This window comes from Salarias fasciatus, chromosome 7 (genome assembly GCF_902148845.1).
Source record: "Salarias fasciatus chromosome 7, fSalaFa1.1, whole genome shotgun sequence".
NCBI lineage: Eukaryota > Metazoa > Chordata > Actinopteri > Blenniiformes > Blenniidae > Salarias > Salarias fasciatus.
The window spans coordinates 21,022,171-21,045,566 of NC_043751.1; the positions used below are offsets into that span (position 1 = coordinate 21,022,171).

Consider the following 23,396-nt stretch of genomic DNA (forward strand, 5'->3'; position numbering starts at 1 on the left):
AGCTGATATTTATGAACGTGAATCCAGCTCTAACACTTCAAATGAGATTGTCACAAAGTGGCAGAGGAACACATGGAGAGCAAATACTTCTCCTACATAAGGATGCAACTTAGTCCTGGGGAGTCTGGACAGAAATTCTCAAAGGTTAACCTTTGACCTCCACTTTCCTTTGAACAACAAACAGAAGTGACTCTCACCAAACACACTGAGCGAACCTCAAAAGTCTAGCTGTTTCTCATTTCACATAAAGGTTTTGAAAAGCTAAAACGGTCAACTTTATTCTTTCTGCACTCTTTAAGTGTGTGTTTAAGTGTGGAACTGAGAACAGAGGAAAACAATAGCCGGATGAAGCCGAGCAGTCAAATCAAAGGGTTTGGAGTGTGAGGGTAAAAACAGAGTCAATCATCGCCACAGACTGGTGACGTGACCGGAGAGAGTGATGTGATCCACATATAAACACTCCTGCTGTGACCTGGACAGTATTTTTACTGCCTCAGATCTGCTGTATTAATTGTGAATTGGAGGACGCCAGAGACGAGCCGAGGCTGTTCGTGGAAAGTGAGGATTCATGATGCTGTCCACAGAACGACAAGCCCTCTTGAGTTTATCGTCCAGTTAAAATCGTGGTTCCAGACTGGAGTGTGCAGCTGAGCTCAGGCGTGCCCTTCCTGCACATTTAATCCATGCCTTGTTTTCCATCAGATCAGCACCAGGTCCAGGTTTTCTGTGCAGCACACTCTCTCTGGCTGCATGGCTTCCTCTGAAAGAGGAACTTCACACTGCAAACTTGGAGCCGCTTCACCAACAATCTTTTCACTTATTTTTTTTTCCTCCATCAGTAGTGATAAACTCTCAGAGAAGCACTTAGGAGGTTTCCTGCAAGGTTAAGCTGTGAAACAACAAGACATTCTGGAGCACCTCCAAGTTTTTTGTTTTTTCTCCTGCAGTTTGGTTTTTCCTGCATTCCTCTTTGTTGCAGAAACAGATGCTGCTTCCTGCTCACGTGAGACTGAAACATTCCCATGGCAGTAGTGTCTTTGAGGGGCTTATGCTGGATGTTTGTGCGGTCCACTGACTTCTGCAGCTCTTCTTATCTGGCTCATTGAATTTGTAAGAATGTCTTCAAGCTCTGCAAACTCTAAACAAAAGTTTATTCTGTGATTTACTCTGTTTTTTTTTGCTGTTTATGCTTGATGGTCGGCGAATGTCTCTTCCACACGACTTCTGAGGGTTGAGTCTAGACACGTCTTGTAATACTGAAGTGTCAAAGTACACAGCCTACAAAAATAGCCTTTGCTCGCAGGAACTTGTGAAAAGGACAAACACAGAGGAGTAATCCAGTGATGATTTCATGCTTGTGGACATATCTTTATGAGAGTCAAATTTTATTTCAAAAATATACTAATTTTCACAAACTGTTGAGTTGATTACCTCCCGGTTCTGTGCTGGCTGCATTAGGAGACAGACTTCTGGGTTTGAAGTCAAACCCTCACACCTGGACATGTCGGACCCCTACATCTTCACCAGCGACACTCTTCCCAGTGACCGCCGCTTCCTGCCCCCGCTGGCCAACGGCCTTCTGGGATGGAGGGTGTACAACACTATCATGCACATGGGTGGCGTTTATAACGGCGAGGGCGGACGGTGCCACCGAGCGGATGTGCCCTGCCCTCTGGCCGTGAAGGTGGAGATGGAGGCCCCGGCTCAGCAGAGCTACAGCCTGGACACGCACACGGGTAGGCGGCAGGCGCTGGAGACACGCTTGCGTTGTGTGAAGAACGTCTCTGATTGTCTTCTCTCCTCAGGGATCTTTGCGCACACTCTCAGCTCGGCTGGCGTCGTCGCCTCCCAGTTTCTGTATTCCCACCGACACTACTCCAACCTGATGGTGATGGAGGTTCTGCTGGTGCGCCAGGGCGCTTCGGAGGAGCCGGTCAGTGTCCAACTGGTCAACTCATTCACCCCGGTGAGCAGGGACATTGTTTTTGAGACCGGTCCTGATTACAGAGGAGGAAGGTGAGGTTGACGAAATTGCACTGATGTTCAGTGTAGAAGTACAAATTTATCACAATCCCCTTTCTTCCAGTCATATCCTCGGAAAGACGAACACGGCTGAGTTCCCAGGAGGTCCCTGTCCCTCGGTGCACCTCATCTGGACCCCGATCCCGCTGACCCTGACGCTGCAGCCGGGGCAGCACCAGGCCCGCTGGGGCTTCATCCTGACCGTGGCCGACAGCTTGGGCGCGGCTCAGGCCGGGTTCGACGAGGGCCTGGATCTGATGGCGACCGGAAGCTTGCGCTCGTCTCACGAGAAAGCCTGGAAGGAGCTGTGGCTGCAGAGCAAGGTGGAGGTGGTGGGGTCGGAGACCCTCAGCAGGGCGGTGATCGGCTGCCTGTTCTACCTCCTCAGCGCCTTCCCGTCCATCCATGAAACCTCCAGGTCGTTTGGCGGAGTCAGTCCCGGCGGACTCTCGAACGGAGGGGACGGCCAGGACTACTGGGGCCACGTTTTCTGGGACCAGGTGAGGCAGTTGATGGCAGCCTGTGTGGTTTTCTTTGTATTGTATTTTATTACATATTTACTCTTCTTCACTGTGTCAGGACATATGGATGTATCCTGGGATAGCCCTCTTCTACCCCAAGTTAGCCCGGACTGTGTTGGAGTACAGGGTTGGGACTATGGATGGGGCTAAAGACAATGCCCAGAAGCAGGGCTATAAGGTATGATGATCACTGGCTTTTTTTTTGTTTTTGTTTCAACGTTTTTTATTCAATAATCTACAGAACAATGCGAATTTGTTGGAAGCTGACAGTGGGGGAATATAAACCACATTGGAACCACGATATTCACACTTGGCTGTTCTCATCTAAGTTGCTTGGTTAAACCTCACAGACTGATGTAGTTTGTTTTCCAAACAGCTGCTGCACACATACATTTGTATGAGTGTATTTCATATAAAGTACAATTAACACCACGTAATTCATTTCACTTAAATGTTTCAAATGAGTTTGCATTCAAGTTCATCACTGAAATCTTTGAACCTGGATTTTTATATTTCACACCTATTCCTTTAACAGCGAATACTCCTGCTTTATAGCTGAATTACTTTAATATAGAAGATTTGAAAGCATTAGTATGGAATTGACAAAGCAATAATACGCAGTTACGAAGTGACGACTTGAAGTTGTTTTTTTCTTACAGGTAAATCTGTTTGTTCTTGAGTATTTTTAAGCTTTACTTGAATTTAAGTAAAATTGGAACAGCGTCACAGTATTTAAGTCGATGCGCTATTGGCTTTGGAGTGTGTTCTGTGTTAATAAAAAAACAGTAAATAAACCTTTTTGTCTTTTCAGGGCCTAAAGTTCCCTTGGGAGAGTGCTGTGTCAGGGAGAGAGGTGTGTCCACAGGATATTTACGGCCAACAAGAGATCCACATCAACGGAGACGTCACGCTGGCCTTCCAGCACTACCTCTACCTGACGGAGGCGGGTTCATTTATCCGCTCGGTGTCGCGGTGTGTGTCGCACTGAGACGGGATCCTGACTGGGCTCTTTGTTGCAGGATCTGTCGATGTTCAGGGAAGCACGGGGCAGCGAGCTGATCTACGGCGTGGCCGATTACTGGGTTTCCAGGGTAACGTGGCACCCCGAGGACAAGACCTACCACCTCCTGGGTAAAGACTTTTATAGGAGGTTCAGCAGTGAATTTATTGACCGTGACATGAGGGTCTCACTGATTCTTTAATGAAAGCAGCTGACTTATCTGGCACCAGGAAAAAAACATAACTTCTCCTCACAGGTCCAGAATAAAGAAGCCTTGATTTGATTCCAGTGTGATTTCATAAACTTCAACGGTTTAAAACCATCACGGAAACAAAACATGGATAGGTCAACTAAAAGCTGTTCTGATAAGCTTTTAGCACTGGGGACATAAAAATGAAAAAACAAGGTCGGCTTTGTATCTAGAATCATCTTTGTTAGAAATACAAAATGTAAAGGTGACATTTTGAAGCTCTGTCTGTATTGTGGGTGCTCCGTCTGTCGCACCCTCATGTTTTTACAGTAATCCAGAAAAGACAAATTAAACCCCAACTCCAGAAGGCTGTGCATTCATCCTGATAGTGAATAATAATGTTTCCCCTGATAATAATAATGCATTGGTTTTATATAGCGCTTTTCAGGACACTTCACATTGTTCATTCACACCATACTGGGTGGTGGTAAGCTACTACTGTAGCCACAGCTGCCCTGGGGCAGACTGACGGAAGCGAGGCTGTCAATCTGCGCCATCAGCCCCTCCGACCACCACCAACCATTCACTCTCACAACTTTCATACTAGGCAACGTGGATGAAGTGTCTTGCCCAAGGACACAACGACAGTTTTACGCCTGCAGGAGCGGGGATTGAACCGCCAACCTTCCAGTTATAAGACGACCTGCTCTACCAACTGAGCTACTGTCACCCCTGATGACTTCTGAAGGGTGTTCATTTGGACGCAACCCATAAACTGGCCACTGGGTGGCACTGAATTTTGACACTCTGGTTACATAAACTCATTTTTATGGCTGTTTTTTTTTCCTTGTTTTTTGTGGCCTCAGACTTTTTGATTCAGTGAGGGAATCTTCATTTACTCTGAAGTTTGTTGGTAACTTTTTTGTTCTCATTCTTCTTGCAGAAGGTAGATGTCTAAAACTGAATTGTCAAAACACACTCAAGGCAGAGGAGTACTACCATAAAAGACTTTATATGGGGCTACAAGTTATATTTAGCTATAACATAGGTCACTACCATATATACTTGCTGCTGATCTTTTGGGATTTTCCCATCAGGAATTGGCAGAGCGTCTTTTTCTATCTGTCCCCTTTATCTACTTCACACAAACTGCCCTCATGTCCCGCCTTCTCTTGTGTTGCATTCAGGTGTCATGCCACCCGATGAGTATTACTACAACGTCAACAACTCTGTGTACACAAACACTGTGGCCAAACTCAGGTACCGATAATGCTGTTTAGAAGCGGTATACTGCTGTATTAGAATCCACTAGATGAAAAGCAGTAATACGGTTTGTCATCCATCAGTCTCCAGTTTGCTGTAGAGTTGGCCGACCTCCTCCAGCATCCTGCGCCAAAGGAATGGTTGGAAGTGGCTGAAAACATCAAGATACCTTTTGACAACGCGTTGCAGTACCATCCAGAGTATGACGGCTATATCAAAGGTGAGAGTGTGTACCTTTTCAGACCTCTATGAGAAGAATCAAACGTTCACTGCATGATGCGAGAATGCATTGTGGTCGCCGCTCAGGTCATCCGGTGAAGCAGGCGGACACGGTGATGTTGGGTTATCCTCTCGGCCTGCCGATGTCCGCGGACGTCAGGAGGAACGACCTGGAAGCATATGAGCCGGTCACAGACCCTGACGGTCCTGCGATGACATGGGTGGGTTGAGAAAGACGGAGTATTTGTCTTATTTGAAATGTTACACAGTACTCAACTTCCAAACACAAAGTGTAATAGTGCTCAATGATAAACAACTGTATTGACACACTGAGACATTTAAAAATCATTATTGTAATAACCATGTTTGTCTGTGAATATACCAGTTTAACCATGATTCCATTTGTATTATAAGAAGACAGCTTGGTCTTCAACCATCGTTGTAACATGATTACTGTTCAGTTCAAAGTCTGGTAATGAACGTGATCAGTTGCATGTGGCCTACTAAGAATCAAGGGTTGATTATAAAAGATTTTATATCGCTTTAATAGTATTCAGTTGTGTGCTACAGCATTGTGAGGAATAAATGATCTAGTAAATGTAATTTCCTCAAAAAAGTGAAAAATTTTAATATATGGTGGAGAAAGGGCATCAATTAAAATAAGTGTCCACCAAGAATACCTTTGATGAAAAGTTATTTATGCTTCTCCTTTGTGTTGTCAGAGCATGTTTGCAATCAGCTGGATGGAGCTGGGCGAAGCGGAAAAAGCTCAGCGTCTACTTGAAAAGTGCTTCAACAACATCCAGGGACCGTTCCAGGTACTTCGGAGTGGTTTTACCATGAGGATGAAATAAACCAACATGTATATCCAGTCAGTGTGTGTGATTGCTTGTACTCGCAGGTATGGAGTGAGTCATCAGACGGGTCTGGTGCAGTCAACTTTCTCACTGGCATGGGGGGATTTCTGCAGGCTGTGTTGTTTGGTTACACTGGTTTCAGGTTAGTCATAAAGTTTCCCTCTTTATGCAGTCAAATAACGCTTTTGCATCCAGTGCGCAGCATCCATACAGATATTATTGTGTTTTTCTTCCAGAGTTCAGAGGGAGTGCCTCGCGTTTTCCTCTCTTCTTCCTGAAAACATTTCTGAGCTTTGCATTCGTGGCGTGAACTACCTCGGCCAGCAGATGGACTGGCTGCTCAGGAAGGAAGAAATCTGTATAATTCTGAGAGAACAACCAGACGGTGTTGGCAACACGAAACCTGAAAATCTGCAAGTCGTCCTGAAGACTTCAGGAACTAAAATCCCCCTCACACCAGGTAATAGAAAATCAAGGACATGCAGTGACTGCAATCAATTTCTTTTTTCCCCAGATCATATACATAAATCATCATATACAGCATGGTAAAGCAGAACAAGCTCTAGCCTGGTGTACAGACAAAAAAAGAAAGACCAATACACAGTTTATACAGTATAAACTTTTTGCTTGATGCAGGGTACTTTCCAGTTAGTAAGCCCGACCACTTCAGACACTCGAGTGGCAGCAGACAGGCAGCCTCTCATTACAGATCCAGATGCCTCCCAGGAAGCCAGACTACTGCTCCAACAGTCATCTCTGACAAAGCAGAAATAATCATTTATCGCCATGAGATTATGTGGTTTTACTGTGATTATGTATGATCTGGCATCAGTCACACACAGTTATGAAGCCAATGATTTGTTACCATGAGTAATTTGGTTTCTGAACGTGTGTCCATCTGTGTTTTCAGGGCAGCCAGTCACATTTCCTCGAGAGCCCGGGTGTGTTTGCAAACTGGTGTCCACGTCTTCCTGCTGGCCTTTTTGAAACAGGAGCAACATGCGTCTAAGTCGTTTTTATTCGGCACACTTACAGTTAAAATAATCACAAAAAAACAAACAATTTCATGAAATGTAAATTGTTTTATGTTGTGTACTTATTTGAAGCATTAATAAAATCTGTGGAAAATAGATCAAAGCTGACATGAGTGAATCTGACCCATGAACACAGACTGGTTGCTTCCAGATCATGAAAATAAGAATGAGGAGCGAACACAAGTTTGTGTGCACATAATCAAGCACATCTGATGAACGTCTGACTGGTTGGATTGTTAAAAAACTGAAAGGCACTTTTATTTTACCAGGAACAATGATGGGGCCAGCAAAAAGTGTTTTTTAGAAGAATTCCTTATGAAACAAATTAAATGTAACTTAAAGTTACTAGTTTTCTTATTAAAAATACACATAGCCAAGCTCTAAGGTCCATTCAATTCAGATGTAAATGTATTTTAATTGGTACTTTATGTGATAGACCAACATGTGCCACATTATTGTGAAGTGAAAGGAAAATATCCATGTTTTTCAATTTTTTTTTTTATGAATTAAAACCTAAAAATGATGCTGAAATCTATCATTAAAAGGCAGTGTGCTACATGGTTTTGATAAGCAACTGTTTCTTGTTATGTCAAGTTGATTTATTTCTTTGCATTTTTTTTTTTACTGACAGTAATTCCAGTGGTGTTTTTTCATTGTAATGGATGATTTGTGAGCGTGAACTACGAATACACCAAAAATAAAACTGCAAATCTGCTGTATAACTCGGAAATGTTCTTTGAATTCATGATTTCTTACTGGCCCCTGGTGGGCAGAAAGGGGTTTGGCAACTCGTGTCTACCCCGACATCATAAAATCTTTTTTTTTTTCTTTTCTTTTTTTTTTTTTTTACTAGTAGAAGTAGGTAATAACACAGTCCGGAAGTACATTTCTAAGTCATAAAACAGGCCAAAGATAGTATTTAAAGGTTTCAGCTTTTGTTGTTGTTTTCTTGGTAAGTAAATGGAAACAATTGTTTGGTAAACTGTGGGCATTATAGCCGACAAGAGCGGACGCAATTAAAGTATCAATATCCTTGTAATACTGAGGGATTATTGTTAGTGATATTAAAATCTTTAAAGAAAAGTTTTCTTTTTTAAATGCACTCCTCTTTTTCGAATACAGGACATGAGTTTGAATGCAGTGGGCGGGGCAAAGACCAGATAACGGACACCGATTGGCTATTTTGAATTAGAAGCACACCGTAACCCCGCCCTTGACTTCCGTTGGTGTTCGTTCGATTTGTATTTTCGCATTGCCGGGTTCACCAACCCGCACGTTTACTCGCAGGTTTTACCGGTGTAAGCTCCGCCCGTCTAACACACGCCTTTTTGAAATCGAGCGGCTTGGAGCTTCAGGGTTGGCTGGAGAGGTTTGAACAGAGGAGAACGGTTTTAGCGGGTCCGGGTAAAGGGTTGCTGTTGTCGTTCCACCACACTTTTGAGCTAAGGAGAGTTTACACGCCGGAGTACAAACTCTCTTTTTTTTCGCGCATTGGCGTCGCGCAAGTATGACAGTTAATTAGCTACCGAGGTCCAAAGAAACGACTGCCACATTTCTGCTATAAGAACTGGAATTACTCAAAGGTAAATATGTCTACGATAATGTTAGCGTTAGCATGTGTGATCGACATGCTTATATCGAGACGTTGAAACTAAGGATTGCAAAAGCGTTTGCTTGCATTCTCTAAACCCTTTCTTAATGTGATTTTTAGGTATACATAATTATAGTATGCATGCACATTGTTTGTGTTATCCTGGAACTTCACTTTGAAAGCATGAGGTTGTCGAGCCGTTTGGTTCACCTCTGGCCAGCCGATGATAAAGTATCAGATGTTTTCATTGTCAAACACCGTGTTCTGGCTCTTACGATGGAAAAACGAGATGTTTTTGTAACACTATTCAGTACCCGTCAAATACGAGAGGATAAGAATGTTGAAAGCTGACATGGACTTTGACGTCGAAACATTCAACATGTCGACACATTAGTACCAGCTGCACAATTTACCTTACGTACCTTCCGTATTATCTTTTTAAATTCTAAAAGCAGAGATCATGATTTGCATTGTATCTGTTTGGAAATATGAAATTTACTTTTTGAACATTTAAAGAAAAAACAATTGCAGGCATTTCCGGTGCTGCAAATATTATGTAGTGTAAACTTTAGATATGACTCCATTTTTTGATTTGTAGTCAACTGATTTTGTGGTTGTTTTGTTTTCCCCCTTCTTGTGAATAATTTAAGATTGGAAAGCACTTTAAACCCCTCAGATCAGCCGTGTAGGGGGCGGGGCTTCTAACTCCGGGCCTCGAGGGCCATAGTCTAGTTTGGAGTGTCTCCCTGTTGAAACACACCTGATCGCAAACAGGTCTCCTTCATGGGCTTCTTTCCAGGATCAACATCAGATTGAGGTGTGCTGGGGCCTGGAGTTACCTGGTGTACACTTTTTCTTTTTTTTGGCTTATTAATTTTTTTTTTTTTTTTTTTTTTTTTAGTTATATCTTATGTTATTCAGTTATGTGATGACTACCTTTTATATGCTTTTCTCTAAACTAGGACTATTTGTAGTTCATTTGTGCCTAGATAATTGCAAGATATGTAGCTTTCATGTTGCAAGACACATCTTCTCAATCTTATGACATGGTACTGTTGCTTTTGTTTTCAGAGTTTAAGTCAACTTTTGGCCCTCTCTGAGTGGTAGTATCCCTCTGTATAGATATTCGCTAGAGAATGTCCTTGTTTGATATCGTCAGGTCAAATATTAAAGCGTTACAGTTGGATTTTTCCACCTTTTACTGCCTTCAGCTCCTCCTAATCTTAGTTCATTTTCTTTCTCTCTCTCTTTCAGCTGTCACCATGAATTCTGTGTTTTCGTCCGTGCGATCTCTCATGGAGATGTTTGACGGCAAAGGACAAGAATTCATAAGCGAAATAGACAATGTGCACAATGTGTGGCTGCAGGAGATCCAGGAAGAAGCCAATCGAATGCTCTCCCGGTGAGTGGGAAGTAATGGCATTAAACCTGTGGTTAAAAACATCAGTGAAGATATTTTCTAACATTGTTTTCCGGATGCTTCTGTCATTTTTGCTTTAGGGATTTTAATGCTGAACCGGAGTTGATGCCTAAAACTCCATCCCAGAAGAAGAACAGTCGCAGGAAACGTGTATCTTTAGGGCGCCAAGAAGAAAGTCAAACTCGGAGAAGGTTTGTTGTGCTTGTTCATGTTACGATCATCATTGTTTTATTTGCTGTTGCTGAACCATTGTAATTTGAAACATCTTTTCCTGTTTAGATTTTCAAAAGGTCGGCGAAGTAACCTGCGCGGCTCTGCTGTCCAAAAACTTGACCTTGTCGATGAAGAGGACAGTGCCTCTGAGGCTTCGATTTCTCAAGACAGCAGCACACAGTCCAAACGTCCCACTCGAAAAAAGAAACAGACGAAGGCTCAGGCAGCAGAGGAAGTGAGCCAGCCAGCAAGTGTAAGTGGACCTGAGGAGGTGCAGGACAGTGAGCCCGGGCCGGTGACAGAAGAAGAGATGAAAGTGGAGCCTGCAGACACTGTCAGCCCCATCCAGGCTCCACCTGAGATGGCACTGCCTGAGGTTTTTGTCAGCATCTCTCCAGCCGACCGTTTGTCTGCTGAGCTGGCTATAAAGCCCGAGCCCTCTCCTGGCCGCTCTGCCGCGAAGATCGCGATAGCTGGGACTCGGCGGTCGAGGCGCAGCTCCGCACGATGCTCCCTCAAGCTGCGTCACTCTCTGGCCGGTCTGCGGCACAGCATGACACAGGAGTCCGTCCGCCGTGCTTCACGCCGTTCCATGGCGAAGAAGAGAGCCGCTGGCACAGAAAACTCCTCATGCAGCAGCAATGCTGGTGAGAAGCTAAAACATCAATGTTTTTTTTTGTGTGTGTGTTTTTAGCTGCATATGTTTATTTCCTTTTATGTTACAGAAAACACCTGTGAGTCTGAGGCAGAAGCAGCGAGCGAAGAAGTGTGAGTAAAAAAATATTTGTGTTGTCAGATATATGAACCACATAACTCCTTTTTTTGACAGCATTTGTCTTTTAGTAAGTTGTTTCAGTTTAGATTTAACCAAGTTATCTCCCTTTCCAATGTTGGCAGAGGGTTTGGCCAAAACCTTACTTAGAAATTTTGAAACATAATTGGACAGAGCTCTTTTAGAGTTCATTTTAATGCTTCATTTTGGATTCATTAATGCATCCAGTCTCCAATAGTTTGGAACTTATATACTTGGTTAAAGCTTTTATTCTATGCTGCTTTACCATAAAGACATAGATCTTTGTCCCTAAGTAGGTATATAAGAAATAAATCTACATCAATCTGAAATAAATAGTGACAATCCTTGCAGTGGTTTTTGTCCTCTTCATTCCTTGATAATGTGGGTTAGAGTGGCATGTCTCAGCCTGTTGGCTTAAAGTTTTTGTGATTGTGTTCTATAAAGTTTCAACGGAAGACTTGATCAGCTTCTTCTTTTGTTGCAGCCTGGTAGAAGCTGTACCTGCAGACGCCGTGGATAGCGCTGCTCCTGAAAGTCCGGCTCAGTCTCCAGAAGTATGAGCATTTCTGTTCTTGAAAATGGATAAAAATTTGAAATGGAGTGTCCACGTTGTTTGTAGATATCTTTCTAAATATAGGAGTTTTGAGAAGTATGGGTGTGGATTAACTGCTTGTCGTTTCTCAATCCTAGGCCAGTAACGCCCTGAGTGTGGATCCAGCTTATGATAGGATTACTCGCTCAATGGCTACAAACTCTCCTTTACTGGCTCCATCCCCACTGTTTGCCCCAAAGCAGACAATAACAAGTACGTAGAACATTTTGACTGGTTGGTAATGTGTTCGCATTTCGCGCTGAAGTGTGATCTGTGTGCTAAATGCATGGGTTTGTCTTTCAGCCGACACTGAGGAGCAGTCAGTCCGGAGGTGAGCGCTGATCATTATGAACCGTCGTCCTCTTTCACTTACATGCTCTTGTGGTTGCTAGATATTTCTGAGTTTTTGGTTGTTGTTATTTATTTATTTATTTTTTTTATCTTCTCAGGTCATCCCGCACCCTCAAACGCAAACTCGTAGACGGAGAGGCCAGTCTTGCTAAAAGAGTCACTCCTCCAAAGAGAAGTCAAGCTGTAAGAGATTTTTTTCAGTGTTTAGCAATTGGAAGTTCAATGATCACATCCTGTCCTGTTTGGAATATTGATGTTTAGACTTTTTTTTATTATTATTATCTCCCTTGACCAGGCGATCAAACCCAACATGAGGTCTTTTCTCCACACTGTCCACAAGAATCAGATTCTGATGATGACGCCTAATTCCCTCTCCCGCTCTGCCGTCATTAAGTCCTTCATTAAAACCAACACTCCACTCAAGGTCGATCCTAAGGTGAGTTACACTCGTCACGATACGGACAGAACTGTAACGGTGCTTTCACGCCATGGGGCCGGCCCCGGTGCAGAATAGTTCTCCCAATCTAATGTTGAAGATCATCAGACAAATAGGACTGAAATCTCTGATTATTTTGTTAATCTGTCATTTATTTTTACAATTGTTTTTGATTAAATAATTTTTGTTCAGCCTTCTTTTACCCAGCAGTTAAGAATATTTCCATGAAGAAAAAGGAAAACGCAAAATTGTGCATTTTGCTTCAATAATTTCTGTAAAACACATCTGAAAGTAACACAAATATAAACTGCTATCTCAACCTTGTCTTAGAAAGTTGAGCCAGTTCATCAACGCAAAGTCTTTTTGCGTAAATTTTGCGTTTACTTTGGTTATCCTTGTGTAATATTTTAATGAGTTTGATGGACTTTAAATATTTAAATGGAGGAAATATCCCAAAAAATACAAGCTCAACAAGGGGGCAGATGCTTTTCCATGCCATTGTACAGAATGGAAACCGTCTCTGCCACTCCTTATGTTTGGAGGTTTAGGCTTCAATACTTCATAAAACATTGAAAGTTTCTGTTGCTGCTCTCCTCCAACGTTTTAAATTTACATTTTGGTCAACATCAAATGTTTACTCTGATCAGTGTGTAACAGCAGTGGAATTCTGTCGTTTTCCTGTATATGTTCAGCTAGTTTCTTTTTCACAAGCGAGGATCGTTCTTATAGTGCAGTTTATGGAAATTAAAGAACATTACCAATTAATCCATTCGACCTAAAATCACAGATTGGCTTAAATTTCAGCCCATAAATCGGCATCACTGTTGATCTGAAATGCTTGGTCAGCATAATCCAGATCTGGAAGTGGAGCATTGTTTTTAGATGTTAAACTTCCATTAATGGTTACGTCGGTTTTACAGATGCATGCAGCTACACATTACACTGAACTCCAAACTTCAGCCAAGCAGTATTCCTGCAGTTTGTCTCAATAAATCCAGAAGTATGTGTAGTTTGGCAACTAAAATGACACTTCATTTCCGTGTTTGGAGTGGCGTGTGCATTAATATTGCATCAAATGTGAGGGCGTTTTCTTATTTGTGTGTCTTTTCTCCCGCCCTCAGTTGAACACTGGTGTCGTGGTAAGTGTAACATCGCAGCACTTTGTGGGGATTTGCTCGCGTCTAATATTTCCACTGTGTGCGGCTTCATGAAAACACAAACGCCATTTGCTCCATCTGTTTACACGCCTCTTTCCCACTGCCTCAGTTCCACATGTTTCAGCTCATCTCGGCTGAAATCAGTGTTGTGGCGGTATCGACGGAGTTCTTTAGTTAAGCAACAGCACGACAAAGTAAATAACCAGGACAGGAAGAATACACTTTGTATTCAAGGTTTAACAACTAAAATGTCACGGGAATTGAAACTCACTGTAATCCAGGGTCCATGTAAAACCCAAGTAACGCCTCGATGTGTTTCTGTACTCACCAGTCTTCATTCTGTTATAATCTAACAAACTGTCACACCCTCCTAAATGGGGAAAAAAAGGTTCAACGTTGTTTCTGTAGCAACAGTTTAACAGAAGTAAAAATCCATCTCATCCAGAAGAATGTAAACTTTTCAAAACTTTCCTTGTCCTGGATTGAGATGACCTGGGGGAACACTGCGATTCTCTTTTGTTTACTTTGGGCTCCTTTCTTCACTCCACTTGGGATGTTTGTCACTTTACACATCACTGTAGCTTTGCATAGATTGTTTTTCAGTCAAACATTTCTTAAAGAATTTTTTTTTTGTTGTTGTTTTCCAGGCAAAAGAGCGCCAGAAATTAGAGACGCTTAAAAAGAAGCAAGAGCAAGAGGAGGAGAGAATGAAGAGAATGGAGGAAGAAAAGAAGAAGAAACAGGAGGAGCTTAAACGGTCAGACTTGATCTGCTCACATTATTTTAAATAAATGAATTCCATTCTCACTAAATGGGGATTGCTTTTCCAGGAAGAGGGATGAGCGGCTGAGGCGAGTGTTTGAAGCCAAAGTCAAAGAAGAACAGAAGGAGGAAGAAAAGAAAAAGAGGATCGAACAAAAAATGGCTCAGATTGTGGAGAAAAGCGATAAGGTATGTTTCTTCTTGTTTTGGATCAACAAAGCCACGTGTGAAAAATACTGATCGAGGAGACACACGAACACACACGGGTGAATCTCAAACACAAACATGTTGGTGTTTTTATTGTTGTTGGAAGAGCCTGAATGTTTTTGTCTGGTCGCGCAGCGTCAGGCGGAGGAGAAGACCAAGAAGAAGCTGACTCTGAAGCGTCAAGAGGAGCAGGAGCTGAAGAAGAAACAGGAGGAGGAGGCCAAGAGGAAGCTGATTGAGCAAGCAGTGAGACTAAGCTCTTATGTTTTTCGTTCTCCGTCAGATTCTCTTTTCATCAGTTAAATTTCACTTGCAAGCAAGCTTTTATTTTATTTTAATTGTGTCGCTTCCGATGTCCAGGAGGAAGAGAAGCGACAGCAGGAGATCCTCGCCCAGAAGAAGGCTGAGGAAGAGAAGCTGCAGGCTCGTAAACTGGCTGAAGCTCGCAAAGCCCTCGAGCTGGAGCGAGAGAGGCAGCAACAAGCTGCTGCCGCCGCCGCCGCTGAAAGGTCCTCTTTTGGTTTTAATATGGTCAAAAATAGAAGATGCCGCTTTCAGATAAAACAAACCATTATGACTGCTTTCGATATTTCGAGGATGCAGTATGATTTGAATTTCTTCTTAGTACAACATGGTTTCCAAGTCAAGTGGGACAAATGTCTTCATCATTTTGCTGGAAAAAGTTTATCTCCAGAGCTGAACGGACTCGCTGTGCTGCGTGTTTACAGGGCACGGGCGGAAAAAGAGAAGCTGCTCGCTCTCCAGCGCGAAGTGGAGAGAGCCGTGAAAGAGAAGGAGATGAGGGAGCAGGAGGAGAAGAAAAGGAAGGCGCTGGAGGAAAAAAAGCTGGTAAGAAATCCACTCAGTGACGTCTCATAGCTGTTTTCTCTCTTTGGACTGACGCCGAGTCTTTCCTGCTTATTAAATGTTGCAGACCTTTGCTCCAGATGTTGTTCCTGGACTGCTCTTTGTTTTGGAGCGGATTATGAAAATCTCGGTCCTAATACTAGTTTCTGCTGTCCAGTCAGCATTTTCCTCCACTTCTGTTGAGATCCTTTGATTTCTAACTTGACGTGGATGTTGTCGCTGCAGGAGGAGGAGCGGCAGAGGCTGGCGGCCAATGAGAAAGCTCTCAGAGAGAGAGAAGCTGCCAAGCTGAAAGAGGTCGCTGCCAAACAGGTACAGGATGGAGATGGTTATAAGTTTATGTCCTGACTTTACAGTGCGCGGTACTATGAGATGAGAAATAACTAATTTCCTCCCCACTGTTTTTATTTTAGAGCAGTATCTGATGAGATATGTAATGAGTATCATTTCTGTTTTTCCTTAAATGTCTGGACTGAAGATTTCCGTGGCCCTGAACAGGACTGTGGATATCGAAGTAAGAAGCCACTAGCACGCTCCACTTCTCACCATTTAGTGGGAACCTTTCTTTTTTAATCGTACAGGATTTGATGGTCAGAGTGTGACATCTGTTTCGAATGATGAAAACTGTTACTGTAGAGTGATTTATTATTAGCGATGCTTTTAAGGGCGGCCGCAGAGAAAATGAAGCTGATTGACGTTTGTATGTTAGACCGTACATGCTGCTGCTCGCCAAAGTAGTTTCTAAACGTGAAATGACCTGACGCCTACTGATGCTTTCAATCATTAAATTTTCTTTTGCTCTCAGCTCTGCTGTTCAGTTTAAATTATGCTAATTTGCCTTTTTTTTTTTTCTCTCTCTCCTTCCTTCACCTCAGCGGTCAGTACTTGCCTCGCCTCAGTCGTCAGTGTTCAAGACTCCTGTGGGGAAAGGTCCTCTCCTGAACGTCACGGTTAACGTGGAAGAGGTAGAGTTTACCCTCTTTATTTCATCGGTTTGTCTAAACGCACGGCGGTGAATCCTCTCTCCGTTGTCCCCCGTCCACAGCCCACGTCGCCGCAGTCGTACGTTCTCTCGCCAAGCGGTGGGAAGAAACCTTTGACTAGTTCGGCGGAGAACTACGGGATGGACCAAAACAGCGACGACTCCACCGATGACGAGTCGGCGCCGAGGAACCGCATCCCGTCCTGGGCTCAAGGTTCGTGTGAACTCGCTTCCCACACTTCATTATCCCGCCAACTATGAATGTATTGACGTATGCGTCGTCTTCCAGGTGTCAGTCTGCAGCGGGCAGTTATGAAGCAGTACTTCAACCCCCCTGATCTGGACACCGTTTTTGGGGAAGTCATGCCAATAAAACTGGAAGACATCTTTTACAAGAAGAAGCCTCGGTATTTTAAACGCACCAGCTCTGCGGTGTGGCACTCACCTCTAGCGGGATCCAAGTGATGTCTGGACTTGGAGACACGCTTACTGCTGTATCAAGCTGGTCTTTTTTTTTTCTTTTTTTTTTTTAAGTTCTTTTCAAATAGTTACCTTTTCTTTTTGAATGTTTTTTACATGTTGTGTTTTAAAGATTTAGTCCAATCTTTTGTCCAATTTTGTCTTGATTGTATAAAATATCACTGTTTTCCATGAGAGATTAAACTGATGTCTCTTCAGCACCGAAGCTGTCAAATTCCAGCAGATCTTTTTTTTGTCATGTTCTGATGGTTCTGGTTTTGGAATTCTTATTTAATAAAGGCGAATTAAAGCTTACTGATGACTTTTGTTCTGGAGGTGGAGTGCATGACACTAGGGTCATATGTAACCTTATCAAGTATTCCTGATAGCTCTTTGAACTCATTGCTCGCATGTTGAAGGCTGTGGCGTATAAACATAAGTCTCATGGATCAACCTGTCGAGTAGCTCACTGCTTTAATGACTGGGTTACTGAATGTGTTCAAGAACAGCCGGTACAGGCATGACTGCGGAAGATGGGCAAAGATACTGAATATTCACAACTGAGATGGATAGCAATATGCAAGATACAGACAAGAGGAACAGGATGAAAGAAAATAGACACAATTCACTAATTTAAGACTGCAGAACAGTGGAGACGGTTAGGTTGATGAACCTAGATGAACAAAATGTAATGTCTGTTTCTGTCAGTTTCGTGTGCTGCACTCCTGTCATTGCTTTCAAAACCTGTTTAACGACTGACCTGACAGTTTATGTTAAAGCGACGCAGCATCAATCTGCGGGCATCGCTGCTTCCTAAAATTTAGGACAGCTGGAAGTGCAGAGTCTTACTGGCAAACCAACACCTCTCTGCTTTTGCCCTCCTTCTCTTGCTCAGCATTCCCAGTGTTTCCTTAATTCCTTGACTTCCATTAGTGATATTACAGTATCTGTAGTATTCTTGGGAAGGTTCAGACACAAAAGAAATGTTTCTCAACAAATACGTCTGAATTTCTTCCAACATTTCAGGAAAAACGGAAAAACTGTAAAGCCGTCATCGTTCCACCGTATTCACAAGAATCAAAATGGTAGTTTAAATGATCATTTCTTTTAAAATATATAGAGAGAATTTTGGTATTGAGAAGTGCCCAAAGTGCAATCATGTCCACATGATTATTTAAATTTTGATTGAGTTATGTTATCAGCTGACGGTCAAGGAGTGTCTCATATTGTAGGACATCTGAACTTTTGTATTAAATGTGTATGGTCAACAGAGTAACCCTGTCAAAACACTGACAGTGAGAAAAATAATTGTACATCTTCAGTATTTCTTCGCTTCCCTCCAGGTTTGTCATGCGTTTCATAAAGATTCACTGCTCTGAATTTTGTGAACCTGCAGTGTACTAATATATTACAGTGTGAATCATGGTGCACAAACACTTGCAGAATTATTATTTTTTTATTGAAAAAAAAAAAAAGACAAAACTTTGAAATGACAAAGTGAGCAACACATTTCAGGCATTCATGAAAGTGTTAAGGTTAACGGGGGTACCAGCATGCAGATTTTGGTTTCTCATTCGAGAAATATTTCTTATTTATTTTCTTCACATGTTGACCGTTTAATCTCATAAGGTGCTTTTTGTGTAACAAGTAGGTTAATTCCTTTACAGGAAGTAGCGAATAACTCAGTGTTTGAAGCAAATCATGTTAAGCTGCCCTGTGGGCCGGTTCCAGATGGCTTTAAAGACTTTCAGACTTAACAGTTTGTGTGAAATATTTAAGATGCGGCGTTATGAAAACAAAACAAAACAAAAAAAAAACAGTGTCACCCTATCTCAGTCCTGCTCCCTCCCTCCTGCCGCCTTCTTCACCCCCCCATCCACCAGGACGCCCAGCAGGTCCCCTTCAGCCAACGAGATCCCGGAATCATTGGGTGAGTTTTGCTGATTGGTTTCTTGCTGTGGCGGCGCCGAAGCGGAAGCTGTGTTCATGTTATTGCTCATTCCGCCATTGTTTCCCCCGTTGGTTGCCCTCATGGTGGCGCTGAAGTTCCCATGGTTACTAAAATTAGTGTGGTTTGTGGCTTTGCAGAGACTTCCTGCGGTGCCAGCGCTGTTGGTGCTTGTTGCATTAATGCTGCCGGAGCTGCTGGTGGGATTACCGGGATTTGCTGCTGCTGCCGCTGCCGCTGTGTGGGACGGCGGCGTGAACGAGAACACCCGTTCTGCTCCACTTCCTGTGGTCCGGGCGCTCGGGGGTCCAGGCGGGCCGTCACATGACGAGAGGGGATCCAGAGTGAGGCGGGGGGGCAGGGGACGGCGGGAAAGCAGGCCGTGTCCCGGTCTGAGTTTGGATATCGGGCAAAGTTCAGGTGTGGGATCGGGGAAGGAGAAGGTGGGCTGATTCGGTGCGTCGCCGTCCTCACTCAGCCAGGGAAAAGCAGAGGACGGTGGTGGTGGGATGTGGCCGGGAGTGTCGGGCGGCAGCAGCTGAGAGCCCACCGTGGGCGGGGCGAGAGAGCTACAGCTGCGATCCCACTCGTTGAGGGTTCTTCGGGCAGGTCGAGGCCGAGGCACAGCGGGGGGCACGCAGTGGATGGGCGTCTGAGGGCAGCTGTAGAAACCTGGTCTCTCATACAGGGGCATGTTGGAGAAGGCGTAGTCTGGATCCCGGTCCGGGTTCAGAGGCTGACGGGTTTGACCCGCTGATGTTGATTCGGAGTGCAGGTAAAGAGGGAAACGGCTCAGCGGAGCTCCGGGGCGGCGGCGCAGCAGAGGAACCCGGGAGGAGCGTGGAAAGCTGGGCGAGTTAACGCCGAGGAGACGGCCCAGCCCTCCAAGCAGCGGGGTAGAGTAGTTGGCTTCCTCATTTTCTTTGATTTGCTCCAGGTTGGACTGAAATTCCATCTCTTCTTTCGGGACACTGGTTCGGATCAAGCAGAAGGTCAACCACGAGCCACACTGTGCGCTGGAGAATCATCAACGAGAAAATGAAGTCATTACTGAACCTGATATTGAGCGCTGAGCCCATGAAGGAGGGTTTGCGGTGCTCGGCACTCGCGGTCGTGTAGGGAGGCTGCGGTTCGGACTTGTTCCAGTACATGTCCCTTTCAACCAGGGGCAGACTGTCGTACATCTCGTCCACAGACAATAAGGACACCTGGGACATGATGAAAGCCAACGCAAGTCCAACGACACATTCGGTACACCAGGAAAAATACTCAACTCACAACTTCGTACCTGCAAGTTACGATCAACAAGCAAGTTGGCTTCAAAGTCATCGTCGTCTTCCCCGAAAGGATTGATGAGTTGCTCAGCAACCTTAGGAAAATGAACACAGAGTGCCACATCAGTAGCAATCACAAATACTCAAAAATAGCATATATATTGGAGGATCAATGTACCCATCAACCTAACCTTGAGCCAACCGACATAAAAGAAAAACTGCAGCAGGGTGAAAACCGGTAGGTAGAAGTCCAGGTCATGGCCTGGGTATCCCTGAGTCGGGTCCAAGAACTGACGACCAATCAGACAAGCCAGGAAGAAGCTGTAGACTGCCACAGTCACCACCTAATTAAAAGACATCCGTCAAGTCTGGCAGCGTTTCACATCAACCGAAGAGGAAAAACTGAGTAAAGCTGCTTCATTGTTCTCTATCAGTTGTTGAAAATGGTTTAGATTTTATTCAGTTAATTATTGTAGCTATAGTGTTTAGTCATTCAATATTAGCACACAACTATGTTTTATGTTCTAAAATTAAATCTGCTTAGTCAATTTGCTCTACTGTCAGGGCGTTTGCTATATTTAGTATATTTGAAACCTGAGTATAGACAAGAGGCAGGCTTATCCAGTCATAACCGTACAGCTTCATACACTTTGTCCGTAAACTATTCAACTCCTGAACAAAGGAAGAAACAAAGAGAAAACAAAAGCAGGTCATGCAACACCGTAAAATATTTCCAGGCTGAGATTTCCTCGAAGTAAAAAGAAGATTTGCACTCATATGCCGTGCAGACTACCTACAGTGAGAATGGCGGTGAGCGCCACGTCGTTGTTGATGCGGCCCTCAGTCCGAGCTCTGAGAGCCAGGCTGACGAACCACATGCAGGGCACCCAGAACTTGTTATGAGCAGACGGCAAATCTTCCAGGTGCCTCAGCTCCTCCGACGTCATCAAGCCTAGAGGGGGGGAGGGAAATCACACAGCACGTTGCTGAAAACAGCATTAAAAAAAAAAAAAAAAATCTAATTAGGCGTGTTTTTGTTTTTTCAGCCTCGGTCACCGGCCAGAAGTCACGTTTCAGTAATTATGTCATTACTAATGTGTACAGAACAAAAAGCAGTTTAGCCACGTCAGACGGAGCCGGTGAGAGGAGCCGTGCCTCGGTGGATCAGAAGTACAAACTGAGCGAACAGCATTTCCGGCGCGAACGCTGAAAGTTCACCTGCTTCATCATCGCGTCCTACCTGCCTGTACCAGGTGCTCCATGGTGGGGAACCGCTTATATACAGCAGTGCTGACAGAGCGATAGATGAGCACACCAGAGAGGTTGGCGTACCGCATCAGGGTTCGTCGGGTCAGCCTTGAGGCCTCATCGGCGCCACGTACGTGACCTCCTACTAACGCTGCCAAACGGTCCGGCAGCGGCACGTTTTCAAACTGGCCCCACCAGCGGGTCACAACCAAGTTCACGTAAAAACCTGAGGGAAAAGAAATCCAAACATTTTTGTCACGGTGTCAAAAAAATATATAAAATTAAAGTAGGACATCAGTTCGTTCTAACTCACCCAGCACAAAGGACACGGGGATGAGCTCAGCGTAGCGGTCACAATATATAGAAAGTTTCTCAAACAGCCTCTTCTGGTTGTCATTAAGCACAAACCTGGTGAAACAAACCTCTTGTTTAGTTTTCCAGTTAAGTACAAAAAACACTAAGAAGCACACCACTGTTCACATCTGACCCATTGTCTATTAAAGTGGAGTCTGCATGTTCTTCCAGTGCCTGTGTGAGGACTGGCACAAAGCATATATGTTTTGTTTAACTGGAGAATGCTTTGTGTAGCCGACTCCAGTCCACTGTAACCTGAAAGCAAGTTTAAACAGTTTTGAAACAGTTTCCCAACGTCCGGGTTTAGATTTACTCCCGGCAAGCCCTTTTGTTCTTGTGAAATATGGAAGTATTTTATCCAACAATCCTTTGAGTTTTCTGCTGAAGGTTACCTGTAAACGACACTGAAGAAGTAGTAGAGGAGGGTGAAGATGATGAGCTCTCTGTAGAGGAGTTTATAGATGCTGCCTTTCCATCGCAGAAGGAGATGAAAGAAGGTTCCCAAACCTGCATTGGCAACTCTGCGAGAGTACGTCACTGTCATTGCTGTTGCTTGCTGCCCTGCTGGCTGGCTGACTTTGGCCAGACATGAAGGAAACTGATGTGTTGGGGTTTTATTTTCCTTCTTCTCTGTGCTTTTCCTGCACTCAGCCACAGATCTCACAGGGCCTCGACCGCATGAGGCAAATGTAGCCACATATCTAAAACGATGAAGTGAAATAAAGAAGGAGGTTACAACTACAGCGAACCTTGCATAAAAACTGAAACACCTGAAGGTCAGAAAGTTATTTTTTCCCCACTTACCTGTAAAAAGAGAGAGGATGACAGCTGTGCTCGCCTCGAGGTGTGTAGCAGCTGTGTCTGTGGAGAAAGTGTGGAGAGAGCTGGAGACAGGAAAGCAGGAAAGAAAAGGAGCAGGGGACTCCTACACGTCCGGTCACTTGATGCTTTAATCTGTTCCTCCAACAAAGCTGCATTGTGAGGATAATCTGAACAAATCTGAGGACCTGTGCCGCCACGGAGGCTGCTTAAACCTTACTAGATGAATTTTAATTAGAAATCTAAACAACAACTCAGAACTCTGACTCATCCATTGAGCCTGGCATGATTCATGAACCTCCTATTTTAACAGACAAAGCTGAAATTAAACTTGAGCTGTGGATCGGGCCAAACTTTGCTTTGTAGCACTTGATGTATTCAGTGCATTCGAGTGGAGCAAACTCCAGGTCAGGTGAGAACGTGTTTGACCTCCCTCTGTTGGAAAAAATGTGTACAGCTGAATTGTTACTGGTCAGAAAGGTCAGTGATTAACCCTTCCAGTCTCACCGGGAGACCAACAACCCAGCAGCGGTGCACAGTGAGCAAAGCTCTTAAGGTGGAGACAAGAAAACAAACTAAAGAAACATCATTTTGCATAAGTTTCTTGAATTAGAAAGAACCAAAGATCAGCTCTGGTGAGTAAATTCCTTTCTCCTTGACTCATTCTGGAGTTTCGGGCTTGTCATATGCATGCAAAAATGCAATATCGACATGATACTGCAGTCTAGCTTCATGTGTGTTTAAACTGAATATCTCAAAGGATCTTGTTCCCAAAGCATGAGCACCTACAAAGAAAAGAAACAGGCTTCCTTTAGCT

The 23,396-nt window shown here is 43.9% G+C and overlaps 3 protein-coding genes across 4 annotated transcripts; 2 read left to right on the forward strand and 1 right to left on the reverse strand.

Annotated features, from left to right (window-relative positions):
* Window positions 1–768: 768 nt before the first annotated feature.
* Window positions 769–7,822, forward strand: pgghg (protein-glucosylgalactosylhydroxylysine glucosidase). 2 transcript variants are annotated; one of them, XM_030097301.1, is made up of 14 exons: window positions 769–1,110; window positions 1,459–1,736; window positions 1,806–2,016; window positions 2,087–2,522; window positions 2,602–2,721; window positions 3,355–3,486; window positions 3,563–3,674; window positions 4,921–4,993; window positions 5,080–5,216; window positions 5,303–5,436; window positions 5,938–6,033; window positions 6,117–6,214; window positions 6,309–6,532; window positions 6,983–7,822. In XM_030097301.1, exons 2-14 carry the CDS (start codon window positions 1,502–1,504, stop codon window positions 7,057–7,059), a joined length of 2,085 nt encoding a protein of 694 aa, XP_029953161.1. In that variant the 5' UTR covers window positions 769–1,110; window positions 1,459–1,501; the 3' UTR covers window positions 7,060–7,822. The 2 variants fall into 2 exon arrangements, with proteins under 2 accessions (XP_029953161.1, XP_029953162.1); XM_030097302.1 differs by having other exon boundaries at window positions 769–1,003.
* Window positions 7,823–8,506: 684 nt separating this feature from the next.
* Window positions 8,507–17,220, forward strand: incenp (inner centromere protein). Its single transcript, XM_030096343.1, has 20 exons — window positions 8,507–8,689; window positions 9,952–10,099; window positions 10,198–10,308; window positions 10,397–10,977; window positions 11,056–11,098; window positions 11,608–11,677; window positions 11,814–11,928; window positions 12,019–12,046; window positions 12,165–12,249; window positions 12,362–12,502; window positions 14,307–14,416; window positions 14,490–14,610; window positions 14,764–14,874; window positions 14,989–15,137; window positions 15,357–15,477; window positions 15,721–15,807; window positions 15,974–16,009; window positions 16,371–16,460; window positions 16,541–16,691; window positions 16,767–17,220. Exons 2-20 carry the CDS (start codon window positions 9,960–9,962, stop codon window positions 16,940–16,942), a joined length of 2,466 nt encoding a protein of 821 aa, XP_029952203.1. The 5' UTR covers window positions 8,507–8,689; window positions 9,952–9,959; the 3' UTR covers window positions 16,943–17,220.
* A 1,532-nt stretch (window positions 17,221–18,752) lies between these two features.
* best1 (bestrophin 1) lies at window positions 18,753–22,377 on the reverse strand. Its single transcript, XM_030096152.1, has 9 exons — window positions 22,153–22,377; window positions 21,720–21,814; window positions 21,399–21,632; window positions 20,956–21,110; window positions 20,753–20,830; window positions 20,350–20,502; window positions 20,173–20,253; window positions 19,941–20,092; window positions 18,753–19,855 (listed from the first exon to the last, which is right to left on the reverse strand). The coding sequence occupies exons 1-9, from the start codon at window positions 22,302–22,304 to the stop codon at window positions 18,769–18,771; spliced, it is 2,187 nt and encodes a 728-aa protein (XP_029952012.1). The 5' UTR covers window positions 22,305–22,377; the 3' UTR covers window positions 18,753–18,768.
* Between the last annotated feature and the right edge of the window lie 1,019 nt (window positions 22,378–23,396).